We start from the raw sequence: 20771 nt of genomic DNA on the forward strand, positions 1-20771 counted from the left end.
TTCAGCATTGTCGAGGACAAGTCTGATGTGGATGTGGATAAAGCTGAGAGCTCTCTGTTATGGGGACATGACTCTACCTGCAGCCTAGGATGCTGTTCTGTCCAAACTAGAGTCTCACACTCTGTCAACTCTTGTCAACCAATTCAGTGCAATTTAAATGTAGCATGCTTGAGAGGAACAGGTGACTTTGGACCTGTGGTTCCCAAAGCTTCCCACCGTTGTATCTGGGCCTGTTGTAGGCTAATTGATAGAGATTGATTGCTATGATTAGTCAACAACTCCATTATCATTGTATCTTGCGGGTACCAGGATGGTAGAAGGTGAACTAGCTGGACCTTGGTCTTTTTTCGTCTAGCAGTTCCTATGTTCCTAAATGGACAGGAGGTAAAGGGTAGTATAAGGATGCTGCATAAAAGCTGTGCCTGATAATGATCTTGGCCTTGGAATTTGCTTGACTTTTTCAGCACAGCTTGTACTCAGTGAGGCATGGAAATTGGGGAGAATCCTGTTTACACGGGTTTCCGCCACATAATGGCCTCACCGCCAATTCCAGTCAGGGTAGGGGCCCTCTGACAGTGTGCACTCAGAGAGGCTACTGGGAGCTAATTATCATATATGAAAATGAGGGGGAATTTCACCGGGGTCCCCATATATCGTAATTAGCACTCCCAGTGCACCAAGGGCAATTATCGACGAGTTAAAAGAAGTACCTGTTACTAGTACCAGATGATGCTGGTGGAATTGCTTCAATTTGGAGCCTGCAACCTCGAGGAGCTTTAAAACATGATTTACAGGAGAGCTTCTGGAGCAGAGTGTTGGCCTGGAGAGAGCTGAATCTGCCTCCGGCAGCCTGAGGGCCTGTGAGACCACCGGGAAATGTTTCACCCCCACCCACAGCAAGAGATTCGGAGTTAAAGGAACGGGATTCCCAATGGAGGAGGAGCAGTGCGAGATACAGGGAGGAAAGGGGAGTGAGGCAGCATTTGAGGAGGAGGTGCCCTACAAAATATTACTCCCCGCACCCCCCCCCCACCCCCTGCCCTCCAAAGAATTTACAGGCCACACAGATCATTTGAAGATCTGTGAGGAGCTTAAGGTGGAGGCAGTGGAAGAGCTGTGCTGCGTACTGCATGAAAACCTGCAGCCAGAATCGTCTGCCTGGAAACCCGCAGCCAGCGTCATCTGCCTGGAAACCCGCAGCCAGCGTCATCTGCCTGGAAACCTGCAGCTGATGCCATCCAGACAGCTCAGGGCGTGACTGTAGAAGACTCTGGGATAGATTTGCAATGCCATGTAAAATTGCCATTATAGATTGGCTGCCCATTATAGATACTGCTCGATTTTCATTTCCATTGATTTTTTTCAATAAACATTTTGAGTGATTCAGTTGGCTCATCGTGACAGTGAAATGTTTACATCTGATTTCCCATTATAATGTGTAGAGAGTCTCATATACATATTTGCATGGGAAGATTCCATAAAAAGTGTTACAAGAAGTAATGATGTGTGAACAGGAAGTGTGCATTGAGTTCAAGGTTTTTAATAATATATAGATATCTAGTTTATTTTAGTGGGACCCAACTTAAATTGGAGCCCTTTTCACGTGGTGTTTGCTGTTCAATATTTAACGTGTGTTACTTAGATCACTGGGCCACTATTAATGCTGATAAGGAACAGCCCATAATTACAAACTGCAATTGGTTGGTGAGCAGATGACTGAATGGGCATCTTCAACTATTTCATTTATTCTTTTTCCTAATTCTCTCCTCTTGTTTGCTTTCCGAAGAGGAACTAAGAGAAGGTAAAACTTCAAAACTCTCCTGCCTGTATTCTGTCCCTCAACGAGTCCCGCTCGCTCCTCGCCCGTCCTCGCTGAGCTACGCTGGCTGTCTGTCCCCCAACACCTGTCTGTCCCCCCCCCTCTGCCCATCCATCCCCTCTCCTCCTTTAAAAACCTTCTCAACTCATCTCTTTGATCACTCCTCCTTCTTGGCTCAGCGTCCGGTTTCCAATGCTTCTGCGAAGCGCCGTGGGATGTTTTTTACGTTAATGACACTGTATAAATGCAGTTGGGAGAGGAGTGCATCTGATTTTGGAGCAGAATCCTGAGGGCCTTGTTTCACTTGTATTTTTTTAAGCTCAACTTCACTCACTGTTCACTCACCTGGTATTTGCCCTTGATAATAAATCTGACCAAAAGTTGTTCCAAACTTATACAGACCACACCCTGCCAATAAACTGTCTGGGTGATTGAAGGGGCCTAGAGAGCAGGAGGGGCAGGCCTGGGTTATTGAAGGGGCCTAGAGAGCAGGAGGGACAGGCCTGGGTTATTGAAGGGGCCCAGGGAGCAGGAGGGACAGGCCTGGGTGATTGAAGGGGCCCAGGGAGCAGGAGGGACAGGCCTGGGTGATTGAAGGGGCCCAGGGAGCAGGAGGGACAGGCCTGGGTGATTGAAGGGGCCCAGGGAGCAGGAGGGACAGGCCTGGGTGATTGAAGGAGCCCAGAGAGCAGGAGGGACAGGCCTGGGTGATTGAAGGAGCCCAGAGAGCAGGGGGGGCAGGCCTGGGTGATTGAAGGGGCCCAGGGAGCAGGAGGGACAGGCCTGGGTGATTGAAGGGGCCCAGGGAGCAGGAGGGACAGGCCTGGGTGATTGAAGGGGCCCAGGGAGCAGGAGGGACAGGCCTGGGTGATTGAAGGGGCCCAGGGAGCAGGAGGGGCAGGCCTGGGCAATTGAAGGGGCCCAGGGAGCAGGAGGGACAGGCCTGGGTGATTGAAGGGGCCCAGGGAGCAGGAGGGACAGGCCTGGGTGATTGAAGGGGCCCAGGGAGCAGGAGGGACAGGCCTGGGTGATTGAAGGGGCCCAGGGAGCAGGAGGGACAGGCCTGGGTGATTGAAGGGGCCCAGGGATCAGGAGGGACAGGCCTGGGTGATTGAAGGGGCCCAGGGAGCAGGAGGGGCAGGCCTGGGCAATTGAAGGAGCCCAGAGAGCAGGAGGGACAGGCCTGGGTGATTGAAGGGGCCCAGGGAGCAGGAGAGGCAGGCCTGGGTGAATGAAGGGGCCCAGGGAGCAGGAGGGACAGGCCTGGGCAATTGAAGGAGCCCAGAGAGCAGGAGGGACAGGCCTGGGTGATTGAAGGGGCCCAGGGAGCAGGAGGGACAGGCCTGGGTGATTGAAGGGGCCCAGGGAGCAGGAGGGACAGGCCTGGGTGATTGAAGGGGCCCAGGGAGCAGGAGGGACATGCCTGGGTGATTGAAGGGGCCCAGGGAGCAGGAGGGGCAGGCCTGGGCAATTGAAGGGGCCCAGGGAGCAGGAGGGACAGGCCTGGGTGATTGAAGGGGCCCAGGGAGCAGGAGGGACAGGCCTGGGTGATTGAAGGGGCCCAGGGAGCAGGAGGGACAGGCCTGGGTGATTGAAGGGGCCCAGGGAGCAGGAGGGGCAGGCCTGGGTGATTGAAGGGGCCCAGTGAGCAGGAGAGGCAGGCCTGGGTGAATGAAGGGGCCCAGTGAGCAGGAGAGGCAGGCCTGGGTGAATGAAGGGGCCCAGTGAGCAGGAGGGACAGGCCTGGGCAATTGAAGGGGCCCAGGGAGCAGGAGAGGCAGGCCTGGGTGAATGAAGGGGCCCAGTGAGCAGGAGGGGCAGGCCTGGGTGATTGAAGGGGCCCAGTGAGCAGGAGAGGCAGGCCTGGGTGAATGAAGGGGCCCAGTGAGCAGGAGAGGCAGGCCTGGGTGAATGAAGGGGCCCAGTGAGCAGGAGAGGCAGGCCTGGGCAATTGAAGGGGCCCAGTGAGCAGGAGAGGCAGGCCCGGGTGAATGAAGGGGCCCAGTGAGCAGGAGAGGCAGGCCCGGGTGAATGAAGGGGCCCAGTGAGCAGGAGAGGCAGGCCTGGGTGAATGAAGGGGCCCAGTGAGCAGGAGAGGCAGGCCTGGGTGAATGAAGGGGCCCAGTGAGCAGGAGGGGCAGGCCCGGGTGAATGAAGGGGCCCAGTGAGCAGGAGGGGCAGGCCCGGGTGAATGAAGGGGCCCAGTGAGCAGGAGGGGCAGGCCCGGGTGAATGAAGGGGCCCAGAGAATATTTCACCAGGTCCAGACAGTGAACAGGCAGATCACCAGCTGTTAAGTGTATCAGCTAAGCCTGCATTTAAACTTTCCATTTACCACAGAGACACTGCAGAACACAGCCTCACGTAGTTAACTGTGAGTTTGTCCTCACAGTGATGAAGCTGTGATGTTGGGATCAATGTTAATGAGCAGTGTGTGAATGTTTTATGAAAGGTTTCTCACCGTGACTCAGCATGTAGATGTACTTCCCAGTGTGATTTTGAGACCTGCAGACCAGAAGATTCCAGATTCAATTCCCAGTCTGCACTGATCTCGGCCGAGGTAACACTAAGAAAGGAAGACCTTGCATTTATATAGCACCTTTCACATCCTCAGGATGTCTCAAAACACTTCACAGCCAATGAAGTATTTTGTAGTCACTGTTGATTTGTAGGAAAAAATAAAGCAGCAAATTTGCGCACAGCAAGGAGATAAATAATCAGTTAATCTGCTTTTGGTTGTATTGGTTGAGCTAAGTACTGGGGCGAACTCCCCTGCTCTTCTTTGAATAGTGCCATGGGATCTTTTACATCCAATTGAGAAGGCAGACGGAACCTCTGTTTACCGTCTCATCTGACAGACGGCACCTCCGACAGTGCAGCACTCCCTCTGTACTGCACTGAAGCATCAGCCTAGATTATGTGCTCAAGGTCTCGAACTTCGATGGCACCGTGCACTTTTTTCTTTCGCTAAACAAGCACCTAAGCCTCCAATATGGCGGGCAGGAAGCGCGCTCATTACGAGCCAGAAGTGCACTGCCTGCCATGTTGGTATAGGCAAAAAATAGGCACCATGGGCTCGCACCTGAAGCAGGCATTAGGCCCTTTGTATATGCCTGTTTAAGGCGTCTTGTGCAAGATTGGGCTGCCCTGAATGCTGCTGGCGCTGGACCGGCTGAGTTCTGGACAACCAGGTCTACATGCGGTCTAACTGGCAGTCTTTAAAGGGGCCTCTGCAGGCCACAGCCAACAAGGTAAGTTTGTTACAAATAATTATCTGAATGTGGACCCCGCTTTAAAACCATACAGGCCTCTGCTGGTCACCGCGCACCCCCTCCTCCCAATCGCCGCCTCGACACCTGTCCCGATCTCTACCCTCCCGGTCACATCTCCTTTCCCTTTAACGGCCTACCTGAGGGCAACGGCTGGCGACGCAGCAGCCCGAAGATCAAAGCTTCTTCTCCGTGAGCTGCCTGGGGATGCCCAGATGGTGTCTGAAGCTCGCCAGTCTGATGTAAGTGAGGCCCAAGGCCAAATATCCAGTGTGCCTCGGGCCTACCTGTTCAGGTGCAATGATTGTTCCCTACGCCCAGTTGGTGCTGGCGGACCGACGCAAACAAATTTCTAGGCCCAAGTCTCTGGATTTGGGCTTTAACGTGACCTTCTGACTCAGAGGTGAGAGTGCTACCACTGAACCAAACTAATCTCAATTAGCTACCGGCTGGGAAGGGGGAAAACATCAGCCAGGGCTCCCACTCCTGATCATCCTTCAGTGACTCTGGCTGGAAAGTGAACGCGTGAGGACAGGATCAGGCTCAGCTGTGCCTGAATATCCTGCCAGTGCTCACTGTCCAGCCTCGCACATGAAGGGCCAGTTGAGTGAGGTACCCAAGGGTGCCTGATGCCTGTGGAGATGTACCCCAGTGCCTGGCAGGAAGGGAGAGTGGGGGGGAATGGGCCAAGAATAAACAAACGTTGGTTCCTGAATGGGGTGGATCAGTATCGGGGTGGGATCAGCTTATCCAAACCCTTACAGCCCCATCGGCCCCTGGTAGCTCCTGATACCAGCTGAGTTGCCAAGATCTCGCATCTGTGATTTAAAATCTAATGCATGTGAACATAACAACACAAGAAATAGAAGCAGGAGTAGGCCATATAGCCCCTCGAGCCTGCTGTGACATTCAATCAGATCATGGCTAATCTTTGACCTCAACTCCACTTTCCCACCCGACCCCCATGTCCCTTGATTCCCTAAAGTCCAAAAATCTATCCATCTCAGCCTTGAATATATTCAACAACTCAACATCTAAAGCCCTCTGGGGTAGAGAGTTCCAAAGATTCACAACCCTCTGAGTGAATAAATTCCTCCTCATCTCAGTCTTAAATGGCCGACCCCTTATCCTGAGACTATGCCTCCAGTTCTCGACTCTCCAGCTGGGGAAACAACCTCTCAGTATCTACGCTGTGAAGCCCTCTCAGAATTTTATATTTCAATGAGATCACCTCTCATTCTTCTAAACTCCAGAGTATAGGCCCTGTACAATTGCAGTAAGACTTCCTTACTCTTATACTCCAACCCCATTGCAATAAAGGCCAACATGCCATTTGCCTTCCTAATTGCTTGCTGTACCTGCATGCTAACTTTTTGTGTTTCTTGTATAAGGACATCCAAATCCCTCTGAACACCAACATTTAATAGTTTCTCACCATTTAAAAAATATTCTGTTTTTCTATTCTTCCAACCAAAGTGAATAACCTCACATTTCCCCACACTATACTCCATCTGCCACCTTCTTGCCCACTCACTTAATCTGTCTATATCCATTTGCAGACTCTTTGTATCCTCCTCACAGCTTACTTTCCCACCTAGCTTTGTATCGTCACCAAACTTGGATACATTACACTCAGTCCCTTCATCTAAGTCATTAATATAGATTGTAAATAGCTGAGGCCCAAGCACTGATCCATGTGGCACCCCACTAGTTACAGCCTACCAACCTGAAAATGACCCGTTTATCCCTACTCTCTGTTTTCTGTCCATTAACTAATCCTCTATCCATGCTAATAAATGTGATTTGAGATCTAACGCATGTGATTTGAGATTAACGCATGTGATTTGAGATCTAATATATGTGATTTAAGATTTGATTTAACTTCTGTTCTGTTCTCTCTCCTGGTGATATCTCCCTGTTGTATAGAAGATGCTGAGTTCAATGGATATAACAAAGGATTGTACATTGGTATGTCACAGCTCGCTCACTCCCCTCTGTGGCTGGTTTACATGTATTTTCCTTTCTGCTCCCTGTTCCTCAGTCCCCACTCTTTGCCGCTGTACACTCCCTCCTCGGCATGAAGAACCGCACATTCACCCCAACCGCTGGCACTTCTCGCCCGAAACAGCCCGCAGATGGTCAGCGTCAGCAATCAACTCTTCTCCCAACATGACCCCTCCCAAATACTGCTAGGGAACGGGGGCAAAATCTCCCCCTCCCTCTCCCAACACCACTTCTCCCAAATACTGCCAGGGAAAAAGGTCCATATCCCCCCCACCCCCCGGCCCTCCTCCCAACACAACCCTCGCATAAACAGTTTGGGGAAGTGAAGCAGTAGTTGACTTTCCATTGACCGGGGAGAGATATACATTGTGGACACACCCCATCACCTGGGGCTGACACTAAAGAAAGAGAGAAAGAACTTGTATTATATCACGGCCACAGGATGTACCAAAGCGCTTTACAGCCAGAGAAGTACTTATGAAGTGTAGTTACTGTTGGAATGTAGGAAATGCAGCAGCCAATTTGTGCACAGCAAGATCCCACAACCTGCAATGAGATAAATGGCCAGGTAACCTGTTTTAGGTATTGGTTGAGGGATAAATGTTGGCCAGGACTGATCAGATTTCCCCCCCACCACCCCCGCCACCAACCAGTTCAGGCATTTTTGTTTGACGTACGCCTGCCCCTCCTGCCCATTTGTCCCTGATGTCATTTTTGGTCTCTCCCTCCCTCAGCGGGATTCAGGAGGAGCATGCGACTCTGCCGCAGGAAATCGAAGAGCAGCCAACTCCTGTGCACCTCTCGCTGCCCGAGCAGCTGCTATACCAGCACAGTGTCACCGTACGAGGAGGTGATGAGGTACCAGCGGAGCCCCACCACAAGGCACAGGCTGATCATCCTTGTGGGTGAGTAATTAATAACCCAGATTAGGAGCAGATTGCACCTTCCCCGGGTGGAGGGGTCCTAACCCCACGTGGGCTGAAGGGAGGGCACTTCCTTACTAGGACCAGGTGAAGGCTCAGTCTCACAGGGCAGGGCACCAGGTGAAGGGCTCAGTCTCACAGGGCAGGGCACCAGGTGAAGGGCTCAGTCTCACAGGGCAGGGCACCAGGTGAAGGGCTCAGTCTCACAGGGCAGGGCACCAGGTGAAGGGCTCAGTCTCACAGGGCAGGGCACCAGGTGAAGGGCTCAGTCTCACAGGGCAGGGCACCAGGTGAAAGGCTCAGTCTCACAGGGCAGGGCACCAGGTGAAGGGCTCAGTCTCACAGGGCAGGGCACCAGGTGAAGGGCTCAGTCTCACAGGGCAGGGCACCAGGTGAAGGGCTCAGTCTCACAGGGCAGGGTACCAGGTGAAGGGCTCAGTCTCACAGGGCAGGGCACCAGGTGAAGGGCTCAGTCTCACAGGGCAGGGCACCAGGTGAAGGGCTCAGTCTCACAGGGCAGGGCACCAGGTGAAGGGCTCAGTCTCACAGGGCAGGGCACCAGGTGAAGGGCTCAGTCTCACAGGGCAGGGCACCAGGTGAATGGACAGGGATCATGAGTGGGAGGGACTTGGTGCCAGATAAGACATGGGCAGCAGAGTTTTCGATGAGCTGAAGTCTATGGAGAGTGGAGAGCATTGGAATAGTTGAGTCTGGAGGTGACAAAGGCATGGATGAGGGTTTCAGGAGCAGAAAGGCTGAGGCAGGGGCGGAGACGGGCGGTACTATGGAGGTGGAAGTAGGTGGCCTTTCTGATGGACAGGATACGGGGTCAGAAGCTCAGCTCAGAGTCGGATAGGATATTGAGGTAGCAAACAGTCTGATTCAGCCTGAGACAATGGTTGGAGAGGAATCGTGAATCAGTGGCGAGGAACAGAGTTTGTGGCAGGGCCCGAAGACAATGACTTCAGTCTTCCTAATGTTTAACTGGAGGAAATTGTGACTCATCCAAGACTGGACAAGCAGTCTGATAGCATAGAGGCAGTGGAGGGGTCAAGAAAGGTGGTGGAGAGGTAAAGCTAGGTGTCGTCAGCATACATATAGAACCTGACCCCCATGTCAGCAGATGATGTCACCTGCATGTAGATGAGGAAGAGGAGGGGACCAACAATAGATCCTTGTGAGAACTCAGAGTTAACGGGGCGGGAAGAGAAGCCATTGTTGGAGATGCTGTGGCTACAATTGGATGGGTAAGAGTGGAGCCAAGCTAAGGCAGTCCCACTGAGATGGACAACGGAGCAGAGACGTTTACCGGAGTTTCCGGGACTCTTCCATCAAAGTTCCGATGGACGAGCGGGAAAATATCCGCGAACATTCGCCCCCGGTACGGTTATGAATTTCAGAAAGTAGTTTGAACAGTGTTACTCAGCCACTCGGTACAACCGGTGAGAAATAGCCTGTGATAATTGGGAACATTGTGCTGAGAACTGAGATCCAGAGCCCAGCTTGGCTTATTTGTTTTCCTGACACTCTAGGTCCCTCAGGAGTGGGAGTGAATGAACTGAGAAGAAGATTGATTGAGACCAACCCACATCTCTTCCAAAGTCCAGTACCACGTAAGTAACGATACCTTGCATGGCAGCACACAGTAAGGCAGGTGGGCCTGCACGCAACTGGCCAGGAGAAAGTTTCGAATTCGATTTCGGTTTCGAATGAGGGAACCCCTTAATGGGAGAGACGGTCTTTACCACCTGGTGTACAGGGTCTCAAGACCCTCCTCTCAGGGAAGTAGGCACAGGGTGGGAAAATTGATGACATGGATGGGTCGAGTCCATGATAGGGTAGAGTTTACATGGGGTGTGGGAGGAGATTAAATGGGTGGGTTGAGCCCATGATAGGGTAGAGTTTACATCGGGTGTGGGAGGAGATTAAATGGGTGTGTTGAGCCCATGATAGGGTAGAGTTTACATGGGGTGTGGGAGGAGATGAAATGGGTGTGTTGAGCCCATGATAGGGTAGAGTTTACATGGGGTGTGGGAGGAGATTAAATGGGTGGGTTGAGCCCATGCAGTGGGCTGAAAGGCCTCTTCTTGTTTGATGCTTTCCTGGGACAGGATGCAGTGGGTAAGGAGTTGACGTGTTTTTATTGGCTGATTAACTCATCCCCTGTGCTGCAGCTTCACTGTTAAGGCCCCACTTTATTTAATAGTCACCATTAGGGCTGCTGTCACATGCCCAGTCCGAAATCAGACGGGTCAGGGGAGGAGTATATATAACGCACTGGTGAAATAAGAAGTTATGATTTTCAGTCCTGAAATTTGCTGAGCAACTTTCTCCAGATCCAGACTATGCAGTTCAAAACTTAGAGTACTGTGCACAGTTCTGGTCTCCATATTACAAAAAGGATATAGAAACACTGGAGAAAGTGCAAAAAAAGCTTTACAAGGATGTTACTAGATGGCGAGAGTACAACTATCAGGAAAGATTGAACAGGCTGGGGCTCTTTTTTCTAGAAAAGAGAAGGCTGAGAGGTGACCTGATAGAGGTCTTTAAAATTATGAAGGGGTTCGATGGGATAGACTTAGAGAAGATGTATGGAGGCATCCAAAACTAGAGGCCGTAAATATAAGATAGTCACAAATAAATCCAATAAGTAATTCAGTAGAAACTTCTTTACTCGGAATGGTGAGTATAGTGAACTTGCTGCCACATGGAGTGGTTGAGGGGAACAGCACAGATGCTTTTAAGGGGAAGCTAGATAAGTACATGAGGGAGAAAGGAATAGAAGGGTATGGTGATAGGATGAGATGAAGTAAGGTGGGAGGAGGCTCGTGTGGAGCATAAACACCGGCATAGACCTGTTGGGCTGCATGTCCTGTTTCTGTGCTGTAAAATTTTGTGGGTAAAAGGCAGCGTCAGAGAGTTACTGAAACAGGCGATATCTGCAGAATGTCAACAAATCTGTTAGGCTGTAACTGTCGTCATAGAAAATAATCTTCGATAGTTCTAATCTTCTCACGAATACATCTATATGTTCATTCTTTTCTGTACATGTAAATAGATATTATGTTATGTTATGTTGTGTTCTGAGATTGCTACAGAGAGTCTTGGTGTGTTGAGCTAATAATACCTTACGTAAAACCAAGGGTGAAGGTCATGGAGGAGGTGATGTAATTGCCTATTAGCTGAGCTTAAAGCATTGCAAGAAAGTTAGACGATGTAACAGAAGGAAGAGATTTAGCAAGTTGAGCTCAACGACTTTAACGTGTGACCTGCAGCAAAGCATCGGCGGGTGTTATCTGTGAGTATGTCCATTTAGCCTTTAATAAACGTGCAAGTGTTTGCCTCTGCATCTAAAACACTAATTTCTGATACATAGACAAGGACTGCAGCCTCTGTCTATTTTGGTACAAAACACATTCTAATTGTTATTTTGCCCAAACCCCTTGAATTTTGTTTTGAGGTGGGGGAGGAACTATTTGTTGGGTACCTTAGCTGAAAAACAACTGAGATAGCCAGCCTTCTCACTTAAACAGCACAAGGCAGCTGTTTTTTTTCAACTGCAAAGTCAAGATGACGAGAAGCTTGGGTTTTAAAAGCCAGTAGATTATAGGAGGGACCGAAGGCTGAGCGAGAGGAGGGGAAACACAGGGCTTGGGATCCAGGGAAAGAATGAGGTAGAGTAGGAGTCGGAGGATATGGGGCTGGGGGAGAGTGTGTGTGATGACCCTCAGACAGATTCTGAATCACCAGTCCGCGCTCAGAGTGTCTCACTTGAACCTTGCTTTGGAGGCCCTGGTTCAGCCCGGTGACTTTCCCCTCTCCGTCATTGCAGATACCACCCGGCCACCAACCAGCTACGAGGAAGATGAGCGGGAATATTACTTTGTTTCCAGAGAAACGTTTGAATCCATGGCACTGACTCACAGGTAGGGAGACACGTCAGCAGCTGGGGTTTGGCTCGAAAGTGGGGTGGGGGCAGGGATAAGTCCAAACTTGTTCAAACAAAACTTCATCAGTCCTGTTGGGTAACAAGGTTCCAGTGGGATATGAAATCTATTACACAGTGCGATAATACTGCTCCTGGAAACAATTCTCTCTCTCAACTGTTCATGACGGGGGTCGTTGACAGGGCGGAGGAGTATCACCCAGGGCTGCACTCTCATGCCTTCTAGTAGCTACAGAGCAGCACTTACCAGAGGGAGGGTCTTCAATGGGAAAGTTAATGTTCCAGAGGGACGGGCTTCAGTAGGAGAGTTAATGTTCCAGAGTGATGGGCTTTGATGGAGAGTTAATGTTCCAGAGTGATGGGCTTTGATGGAGAGTTAATGTTCTCGAGTGATGGGCTTTGATTGGAGAGTTAATGAACCAGAGTGATAGGTTTCGATGGGAGAGTTAATGAACCAGAAGTGATGGGTTTTGATGGGAGAGTCAGGGTACCAGAGGGATGGGTTTCGCTGGGACAGTTAGGGTACCAGAGGAATGGGTTTCCATGGGAGAGTTAATGTACCAGAGTGACGGGTTTTGATGGGAGAGTCAGGGTACCAGAGGGATGGGTTTCGCTGGGACAGTTAGGGTACCAGAGGGAGGGGCTGTGATGGGAGATTTAGGGTACTAGAGAGTGAACACAGGCGCTGGTTAAATTCTGTGTTATGCACCAGAGACCTCAAATGCAAGAGAAGAGTCTCTGTTGTGCTCCATTCTGACAGGTAGACATTGATTGTGAATGATGGATGGAAGCTGTCCCAATATCATTCTGTTTGTGAAGGGTCTCCTTCTCACCGCAGGTTTCTAGAGTACGGGGAGTACAACGGCCACCTGTATGGCACCAGCAGGGAGACCGTGCGTTTGATTCTGGATTCAGGGTTAATCTGCGTGATTGACCTGGAACCACAAGTAAGTGTTCAGGTACCAATGGAAAGGTAGAGAATTGCTAGGATATTGTGCAAAGATCATCCTGGTCAATTGGGCTTGTTACGATCAAACCTTGCCATAAAAGTCCACAGCATGAAGGACTTTGTTGCTGCTTATGAGTTTTTAATAACACAGTTTGATTATAATGGCTCTCCAATGTGTGATATCAGACAAATATACATTCTACAACACCCATCCTTAACTGTTATGATGGGTGGCTTTATTTTTATCACCAAAACCCACTTCAACCTGACTCTTAATCGTCTGTTACCATCAACATTAAAAACTTTACTTTCTATCATCCCTCCACCTCTCATAGAATCATAGAAAGGTTACAGCACGGAAGGAGGCCATTCAGCCTGTTGATTCCATGCCGGCTCTATGCAAGAGCAATCCAGCTAGTCCAACTCCCCCGCCCTTTGCCCGTAGCTCTGCAAATTTTTTCCTTTCAAGTACTTATCCAGTTCCCTTTTGAAGGCCATAATTGAATCTGCCTCCACCACCCACTCGGGCAGTGCATTCCAGATCCTAACCACTCACTGTATAAAAAAGTTTTTCCTCATGTCACCTTTGGTTCATTTGCCAATCACCTTAAATCTATGTCCTCTGGTTCTTGACCCTTCCGCCAATGGGAACAGTTTCTCTCTATCTACTCTGTCTAGACCCTTCATAATTTTAAATACCTCTATCAAATCTCCTCTCAATCTTTTCTGTTCCAAGGAGAACAACCCCAGCTTAGAATCATAGAATCATAGAAGTTTACAACATGGAAACAGGCCCTTCGGCCCAACATGTCCATGTGTTCTCCAGTCTATCCACATAACTAAAGCCCCTCATCCCTGGAATCATTCTAGCAAATCTCTTCTGCACCCTCTCTAAGGCCTTCACATCTTTCCTAAAGTGCGGTGCCCAGAACTGGACACAATACTCCATTTGTGGTCGAACCAGTGTTTTATAAAGGTTCATCATAACTTCCTTGCTTTTATGTATTTTATGCCTCTATTTATAAAGCCCAGGATCCCGTATGCTTTTTTAACTGCTTTCTCAACCCGCCCTGCCACCTTCAATGATTTGTGTACATATACCCCCAGATCTCTCTGTTCCTGTACCCCTTTTAGAATTGTGCCCTTTAGTTTATATTGCCTCTCCTTGTTCTTCCTACCGAAATGTATCACTTCGCATTTTTCTGTGTTAAATTTCATCTCTCACATGTCCGCCCATTCCACCAGCCTATTTACATCCTCTTGAAGTCTATCACTATCCTCCTCACTGTTCACTACCCTTCCAAGTTTTGTGTCATCTGCAAATTTGGAAATTGTGCCCTGCACACCCAAGTACAAGTCATTAATATATATCAAGAAAAGCAGTGGTCCAAGTACCGACCCCTGGGGAACACCACTGTACACCTCCCTCCAGTCCAAAAAACAATCGTTCACCACTCCTCCCTGTTTCCTGTTGCTTAGCCAATTCTGTATCCATGCCCCCTTTATTCCATGGGCTTCAATCTTGATGGCAAGCCTATTATGCGACATTTTAACAAACGCCTTTTCCATATTCACCACATCAACCGCATTGCCCTCATCTACCCTCTCCTTCAAAGTCATTGTCTGCCATCCTCCGAAGTTCCCTGACAACTTGTCACTAAAATATCTCCTTACTCATTTCCTCACTTAGTCTCTGCAACAAGCGACGACTCATCCTCAGTGATTTCAATTTTCACCCAAATCCCCTTAGCTTCTTCTCCGAGTTCTCCACAGTGCTGTCCTCATTCAATCTCAGCTTGCCTGTCAATTGCCCCACTCACATCCCCAAAATCCCTTTGACCTCACCATCACACCAGGTTTGTATAATTGAAAAGACTGTCTCCGATCATTTCCACATTTCCCTGCCCACTCACAATCCCTCTACCATCACCCTCCACCTCAGGTAAAAAAACAACCCCAGCTTCAATTCCAACACCCTCTCAAACTTGCAACTTGCTCTCCTCTGGCCCTCCCTCCTATCACAATTCCACTGTTACTGTTGCACTGCTTAATAGTTTCCTCACTTCTGCCCTCATCCCCTCCAAGTCCCTCACAGTCTTCCAAGTTCACTCTTCCCTGGTACAATTACCACCTCCACACTCTTAAATCTGAGGGCTGTAATGTTGACCACACAAGGTGCAGGACTGGCCTGGTCATTCAATGCCAAAACTGGCTGGATCCCTTTAAGCAATTATGTGCCTCGTTCTTCACATCCTCCTGCTAGTCCTGGATGTCCTGGAGGGTAAGAACAACCCCAAGCTCCTCTTCTCAACAACAAAATGCCTCTTCTGATCTCCATCCTTGTACCCGCCCCGTTTCACCTCTAACTTCAGGAGTGAGGTTTTCATCTTAAATATTGAGACCATCTGTTCAACTGCCTCAGCCGTCCCATCCACCTCCTTCCCCCTTCCCCCTCTCCACCAGATCCCCCCCCCCCCCACACTCCTGCCCTAACCTCATATCATTCTGTAGTTTCTCTCCTATCTCCGCAGTGTCCTCAACAAGCCCATCTCCACGACACCTGCCCTCAATGCCCTTCTGACCCACTACGTCTCCTCAGTGCAATTCTCATGGGCATCGTCAATGAATCCCTTTCCTCAGGCTCCGTCCTTACACCTTTTAAAACTGTCATCACCTCCCCACCAGCTGAAAAAGTCCACTCTGGATCCCTCCATCCTGTCCAACAGCTGCCATATTTCATCTCTACGGTCCTCAAACCACCCAGCCCTATATCCATCACTCCCATCACTCCCCTTTCAAATCCCTTCAATCCAGTTTCCAACCTGCTCACAAAACAAAAACTCCCACGATCAAACTTACGGACAACATCCTCTGCAGCTGTGATATTCTACCTCTTCTTGTCTTCTTTGGCTGCTCTGTGACATTCAACGCAGCCAACCACTTTATTCTTCTCTATTATCCTCCATGGACTTGCCCTCAGTTCCACTCCTACCTGTGACAACACAGCCAGTGCACCTCTTGCAATAGATTTTCTTCCCACTCTGCATGGTCATCTTAGGTGTGCCTCATCCTTGGTTTAGTTAAATACTGTTCCCCCCCCTCACCCCCGCCACCCCGAGCGATGACACCCAGATCCAACTCTCCACCACTATCCATCAGTCTCTGTGACCACTTCTGTGCTGTCCGACTGGAGGTCATCTCCAACTTAACAGTGGCAACACTGAAGCCATCCTCTATGGCTCGCACTAAAATCTCTTTGCCCATGCCCGCACACCCTCACCCGATTCCATAATCCGCCTCCACTCAGGCTGAACCCACCGTCCTGTCTGATTCTGAGCTGAGCTTTAATCCCTACATTCTAGCCAAAATCAAGACCTCCAATTTCCACTCCACAACATTGCTCGTCCGACCTTGTCTCACTCTCACTGTCACTGAAACCCTCATCCATGTCTTTGTAACCTCCAGACTCAACTTACTCCAATGACTTCCTTGCCAGTTCCCAAGTTCCAACTCCACCAGATCTCTACCACCAGCATCTTGCCCCGCACTAAATCCCACTCCCCTATTACCCCGTCCTTGCCAACCTCCATTAGCTTCCCATTCCCAAATCATTGAATTCAAAATCCTTGGCCTGGTCCACAAGCCCCTCCGTGAGTCGCCCTTCCTTCCCTTAGCATCCTCCTGCAGCCTTGTGTGCCAGTGTGTGTCCTCCATTTTTCCAACATTCCTCTGCATCTCCCGTCTGTTCCACTTACAGTCTCGGAACCTTCGCCTGTATCAGTCCCATACTCTGGAACGCTCTCCGTAAGCTGCTCCACCTCACTACGTCTCTCATCTCCTCTAAAAGCCTCCTGGATACCTACCTCTTTGGCCAGGCCTCCAGTCATTTCCCCTAACTCTTCCTCCATGCCTGTTTGGTGTTTCCGCTGTATGCTGCTGCGTAACAGTTTACTTTGTTGAAGGTGCTGGAAAAATGAAACTAGTTGTTGTTGAGAAATATGTTGGGAAATCTGCGGAATAAAGAAAATGGAGCACTCGAAATCACCCCTCAATGCGGAGACCATTGACAAGGCAAATAAAATGTCGGGATATGAGGAGAATTCTTTTTATGCAGCGAGTTATTATGATCTGGACTGCATTGCCTGAAAAGGTGGTGGAAACAGATTCAAAGTAAGTTTCAAAAGGGAATTGGATATCTGCTTGAAAAGGAAAATTGTGCAGGGCTGTGGGGAAAGAGTGGGACTAATCGGATAGCTCTTTCAAAGAGCCAGCAGAGGCACGATAGGCTGAATGACCTCCTTCTGTGTTGTATCATTCTATAGGCTCCGATATATAGGGGGAGAGAGCGGGAGCACGTGTTTGCGGCCCGAAAACCCGGAAATGCTGGTAACGTGGAGGTTCTGCTGAATGTAATGACAGGACCTCATTATCGTTTTTTTCACTCCGTTTCCTGCCCGGCAGCTGGCCAGATTGAGAGGCTGACCGGCTGCCGAGCGGGAAAGCCTGCAGTACAAGGCCGCAACCGGGGACTACTTGGGGCATGGTGTGGGGGACTTGGAGCACGGAGGGCGGGAAAAGATCATGGCATAGTAGGTGGGGTAAACAGATCGCGGTGGGGTGGGGGGGGAGGCCATAAGCCATAGTAGGGGAGGGAAGCAGATCACGGCAAAAGATTTGCTGGAGGGGCCGGGGGGAAGCACTCCTTCTCCTCCTGGCCCACAAACATTGCTGGAAAACCTGCTGGATCCGGCAGCTCCCACCTCCCCTTAGTTACCAGGTTTCTTGGCCCACAGCCGTTAAATCCAAACGGCTCCCGAAATCTGAGGAACGGAGCCTCATTTAAATATTATTAAATGTAATTCCAGAGCGGGTTACTCAGACACCCCCAAACCCGCCAAGGTTAAACTGGGAGTAGGTGCGTTCGCGGCGAGTTAGAATCATAGAAAGGTTACAGCACGGAAGGAGGCCATTCAGCCCGTCGAATCCGTGCCAGCTCTACGCAAGAGCAATCCAGCTAGTCCCACTCCCCCGTCCTATCCCCGTAGCCCTGCAATTTCTTTCCTTTCAACTACTTATGCAGTTCCCTTTTGAAGGCCATGATTGAATCTGCCTGCATCACCCCCTCAGGCAGTGCATTCCAGATCCTAACCACTCACTGAGAGAGTTTTTTCTCATGTCACCTTTGGTTCTTTTGCCAATCACCTTAAATCTATGTCCTCTGGTCCTTGACCCCTCCGCCAATAGGAACAGTTTCTCTCTATCTACTCTGCCTAGACCCTTCATGATTTTGAAGTTGGGTTGGGTTGGAGTCAGGCTGCACATATTTACCCATTTAACTGCCCCCCCCCCCTACCCTGAACCTCTCCTGCCCGTCGTGGGGGGGGAGGGGGGTTAACATTACCCATATAGCCAAATAAGTTTAGTATAAATCTACAGAGGTTGTGGTGGGGCTTTACAATGCACAGGTCAGAGCTCACATGAGTTTTTGTGCACAATTCTGGTTGAATTGGATGTTGGGCTGGGTGAGTTGGAGTGTAGATTCACAGTACAGGGTAGATTCACAGTACAGGGTAGATTCACAGTACAGGGTAGATTCACAGTACAGGGTAGGTTCACAGTACAGGGTAAGTTCACGGGCACACGGTAGGTTCACAGTACAGGGTAGGTTCACAGTACAGGGTAGGTTCACAGTACAGGGTAGGTTCACCGGCACGAGGGTAGGTTCACAGTACAGGGTAGGTTCACAGTACAGGGTAGGTTCACCGGCACGAGGGTAGATTCACCGGCACGAGGGTAGATTCACCGGCACGAGGGTAGATTCACCGGCACGAGGGTAGATTCACCGGCACGAGGGTAGGTTCACAGTACAGGGTAGGTTCACAGTACAGGGTAGGTTCACCGGCACGAGGGTAGGTTCACCGGCACGAGGGTAGATTCACCGGCACGAGGGTGGATTCACCGTACAGGGTAGATTCACCGGCACGAGGGTGGATTCACCGGCACGAGGGTGGATTCACCGGCACGAGGGTGGATTCACCGGCACGAGGGTAGGTTCACCGTACAGGGTAGATTCACTGGCACGAGGGTAGATTCACCGGCACGAGGGTAGGTTCACCGGCACGAGGGTGGATTCACCGTACAGGGTAGATTCACCGGCACGAGGGTAGGTTCACCGGCACGAGGGTAGGTTCACCGGCACGAGGGTAGGTTCACCGTACAGGGTAGATTCACTGGCACGAGGGTAGATTCACCGGCACGAGGGTGGATTCACCGTACAGGGTAGATTCACTGGCACGAGGGTAGATTCACCGGCACGAGGGTAGGTTCACCGGCACGAGGGTAGGTTCACCGTACAGGGTAGGTTCACTGGCACGAGGGTAGATTCACCGGCACGAGGGTAGGTTCACCGGCACGAGGGTGGATTCACCGGCACGAGGGTAGGTTCACCGTACAGGGTAGATTCACTGGCACGAGGGTAGATTCACCAGCACGAGGGTAGATTCACCGGCACGAGGGTAGGTTCACCGGCACGAGGGTAGGTTCACCGTACAGGGTAGATTCACTGGCACGAGGGTAGGTTCACCGGCACGAGGGTGGATTCACCGGCACGAGGGTGGATTCACCGGCACGAGGGTAGGTTCACCAGTGCATTGATAAATGCTTTTCCTTCTTTCCTCTCAGAGAATTCCAGAAGCACGAACAAAGGAGCTAAAGCCCTTCATCATATTTATCAAACCTCCGTGCATCAGTCGCCTGCAGCAGACACGAGCGCACAGCCGCATCATCACCGATTATTATGTAAACAGGTCTTTCAAGGTGGGTTCTCCTGGTATCAGTAGCAGTGATTTAAATAACCTTTCCACGTTACAATCTCAACTTGTTGGCACGTAACCATTAGGGGGAATTTTGGGCCAACCCTTCTCAGGAAATCAAGATGAAAGGAGTTTCTGGGCTTCTCACTTTAGTTACAGGCTCCCTTAAACTCGGGTACTTCAGCAATCTTCTCCCTACAGTTACAGGCACCATTAAAATGGGATACTTAGCAATCTTCTGGGCAATTTTAAGCTTCACCACTTGGGCGGTAATCTGGTCGAGCAGATCCCCCGCCCTTTATAGGGCCCGCTCAATTTTCATTTCCTTTGAAATGAATGGAAATGAAAATCAGACGGGTTTTGTTCTGGGCGGGTGAGCAGCTCCGGCAAATTGCCACCAGGCAGTAAAGTTGAAAATAACCCCATACTTAACTGTGCTGACGCTAACCAGGCGGAGCCAGGCCTTGTAAATTTAGCTCCCTCACATGACTGGACTCAGCAGTACTTTAGGACTCATCGTGATCCAGGGTCCACACACCAGGGATGAATGGAGTCAGTGAGGAAACAAGATAAACCAGGGAGAATGAGTTGGAGGGGGAGACAGTGAAGCAAGGCTAAATCAAGGATGAAGAATGCATCCAACAGCGTATTTGGAGCGTAGATGGAACAACAGCAGAAAGTTGAGGTGGCCAAAACCAGGCACAGTATCCGCTCCCCTCCACCAGCGCCCTGTGTTACCGACTGTACCTCCACTGATGTTAATCCAGCTCCTTCACACTGGCACACAGTAACCCCTCTCCCAGTGTCCCGTGTTATTGACTGTACTTCTACTGATCTTAATCCAGCTCCCTTACACTGTCACTCAGTAACCCCTCCTTACAACGCCGTGTTACTGACTATCTTTAATGATGTTAATCCAGCTCAATGTATCACTGTTCCTCTCTGTGTATCACTGTTCCTCTCTCTGTATCACTGTCCTCTCTCTGTATCACTGTCTCTCCCTCTCTCACTCTGTATCACTGTCTCTATCTCTCTGTATCACTGTCTCTC

General features: G+C 50.2%; 1 protein-coding gene across 1 annotated transcript in view; it reads left to right on the top strand.

The window, feature by feature from the left end:
• Positions 1-20771, top strand: part of mpp4b (MAGUK p55 scaffold protein 4b) — a 47060-nt gene that overhangs the window by 23666 nt on the left and 2623 nt on the right. Inside the window, exons 13-18 of the mRNA XM_067986865.1 lie at positions 1787-1801; positions 7826-7996; positions 9547-9627; positions 11847-11940; positions 12799-12907; positions 19591-19725. Of these exons, the coding sequence (XP_067842966.1) occupies positions 1787-1801; positions 7826-7996; positions 9547-9627; positions 11847-11940; positions 12799-12907; positions 19591-19725 (605 nt within the window). The remainder of the gene's footprint in view (positions 1-1786; positions 1802-7825; positions 7997-9546; positions 9628-11846; positions 11941-12798; positions 12908-19590; positions 19726-20771) is intronic.

Source organism: Heptranchias perlo, chromosome 7 (genome assembly GCF_035084215.1).
Source record: "Heptranchias perlo isolate sHepPer1 chromosome 7, sHepPer1.hap1, whole genome shotgun sequence".
In the NCBI taxonomy this organism is placed as follows: domain Eukaryota; kingdom Metazoa; phylum Chordata; class Chondrichthyes; order Hexanchiformes; family Hexanchidae; genus Heptranchias; species Heptranchias perlo.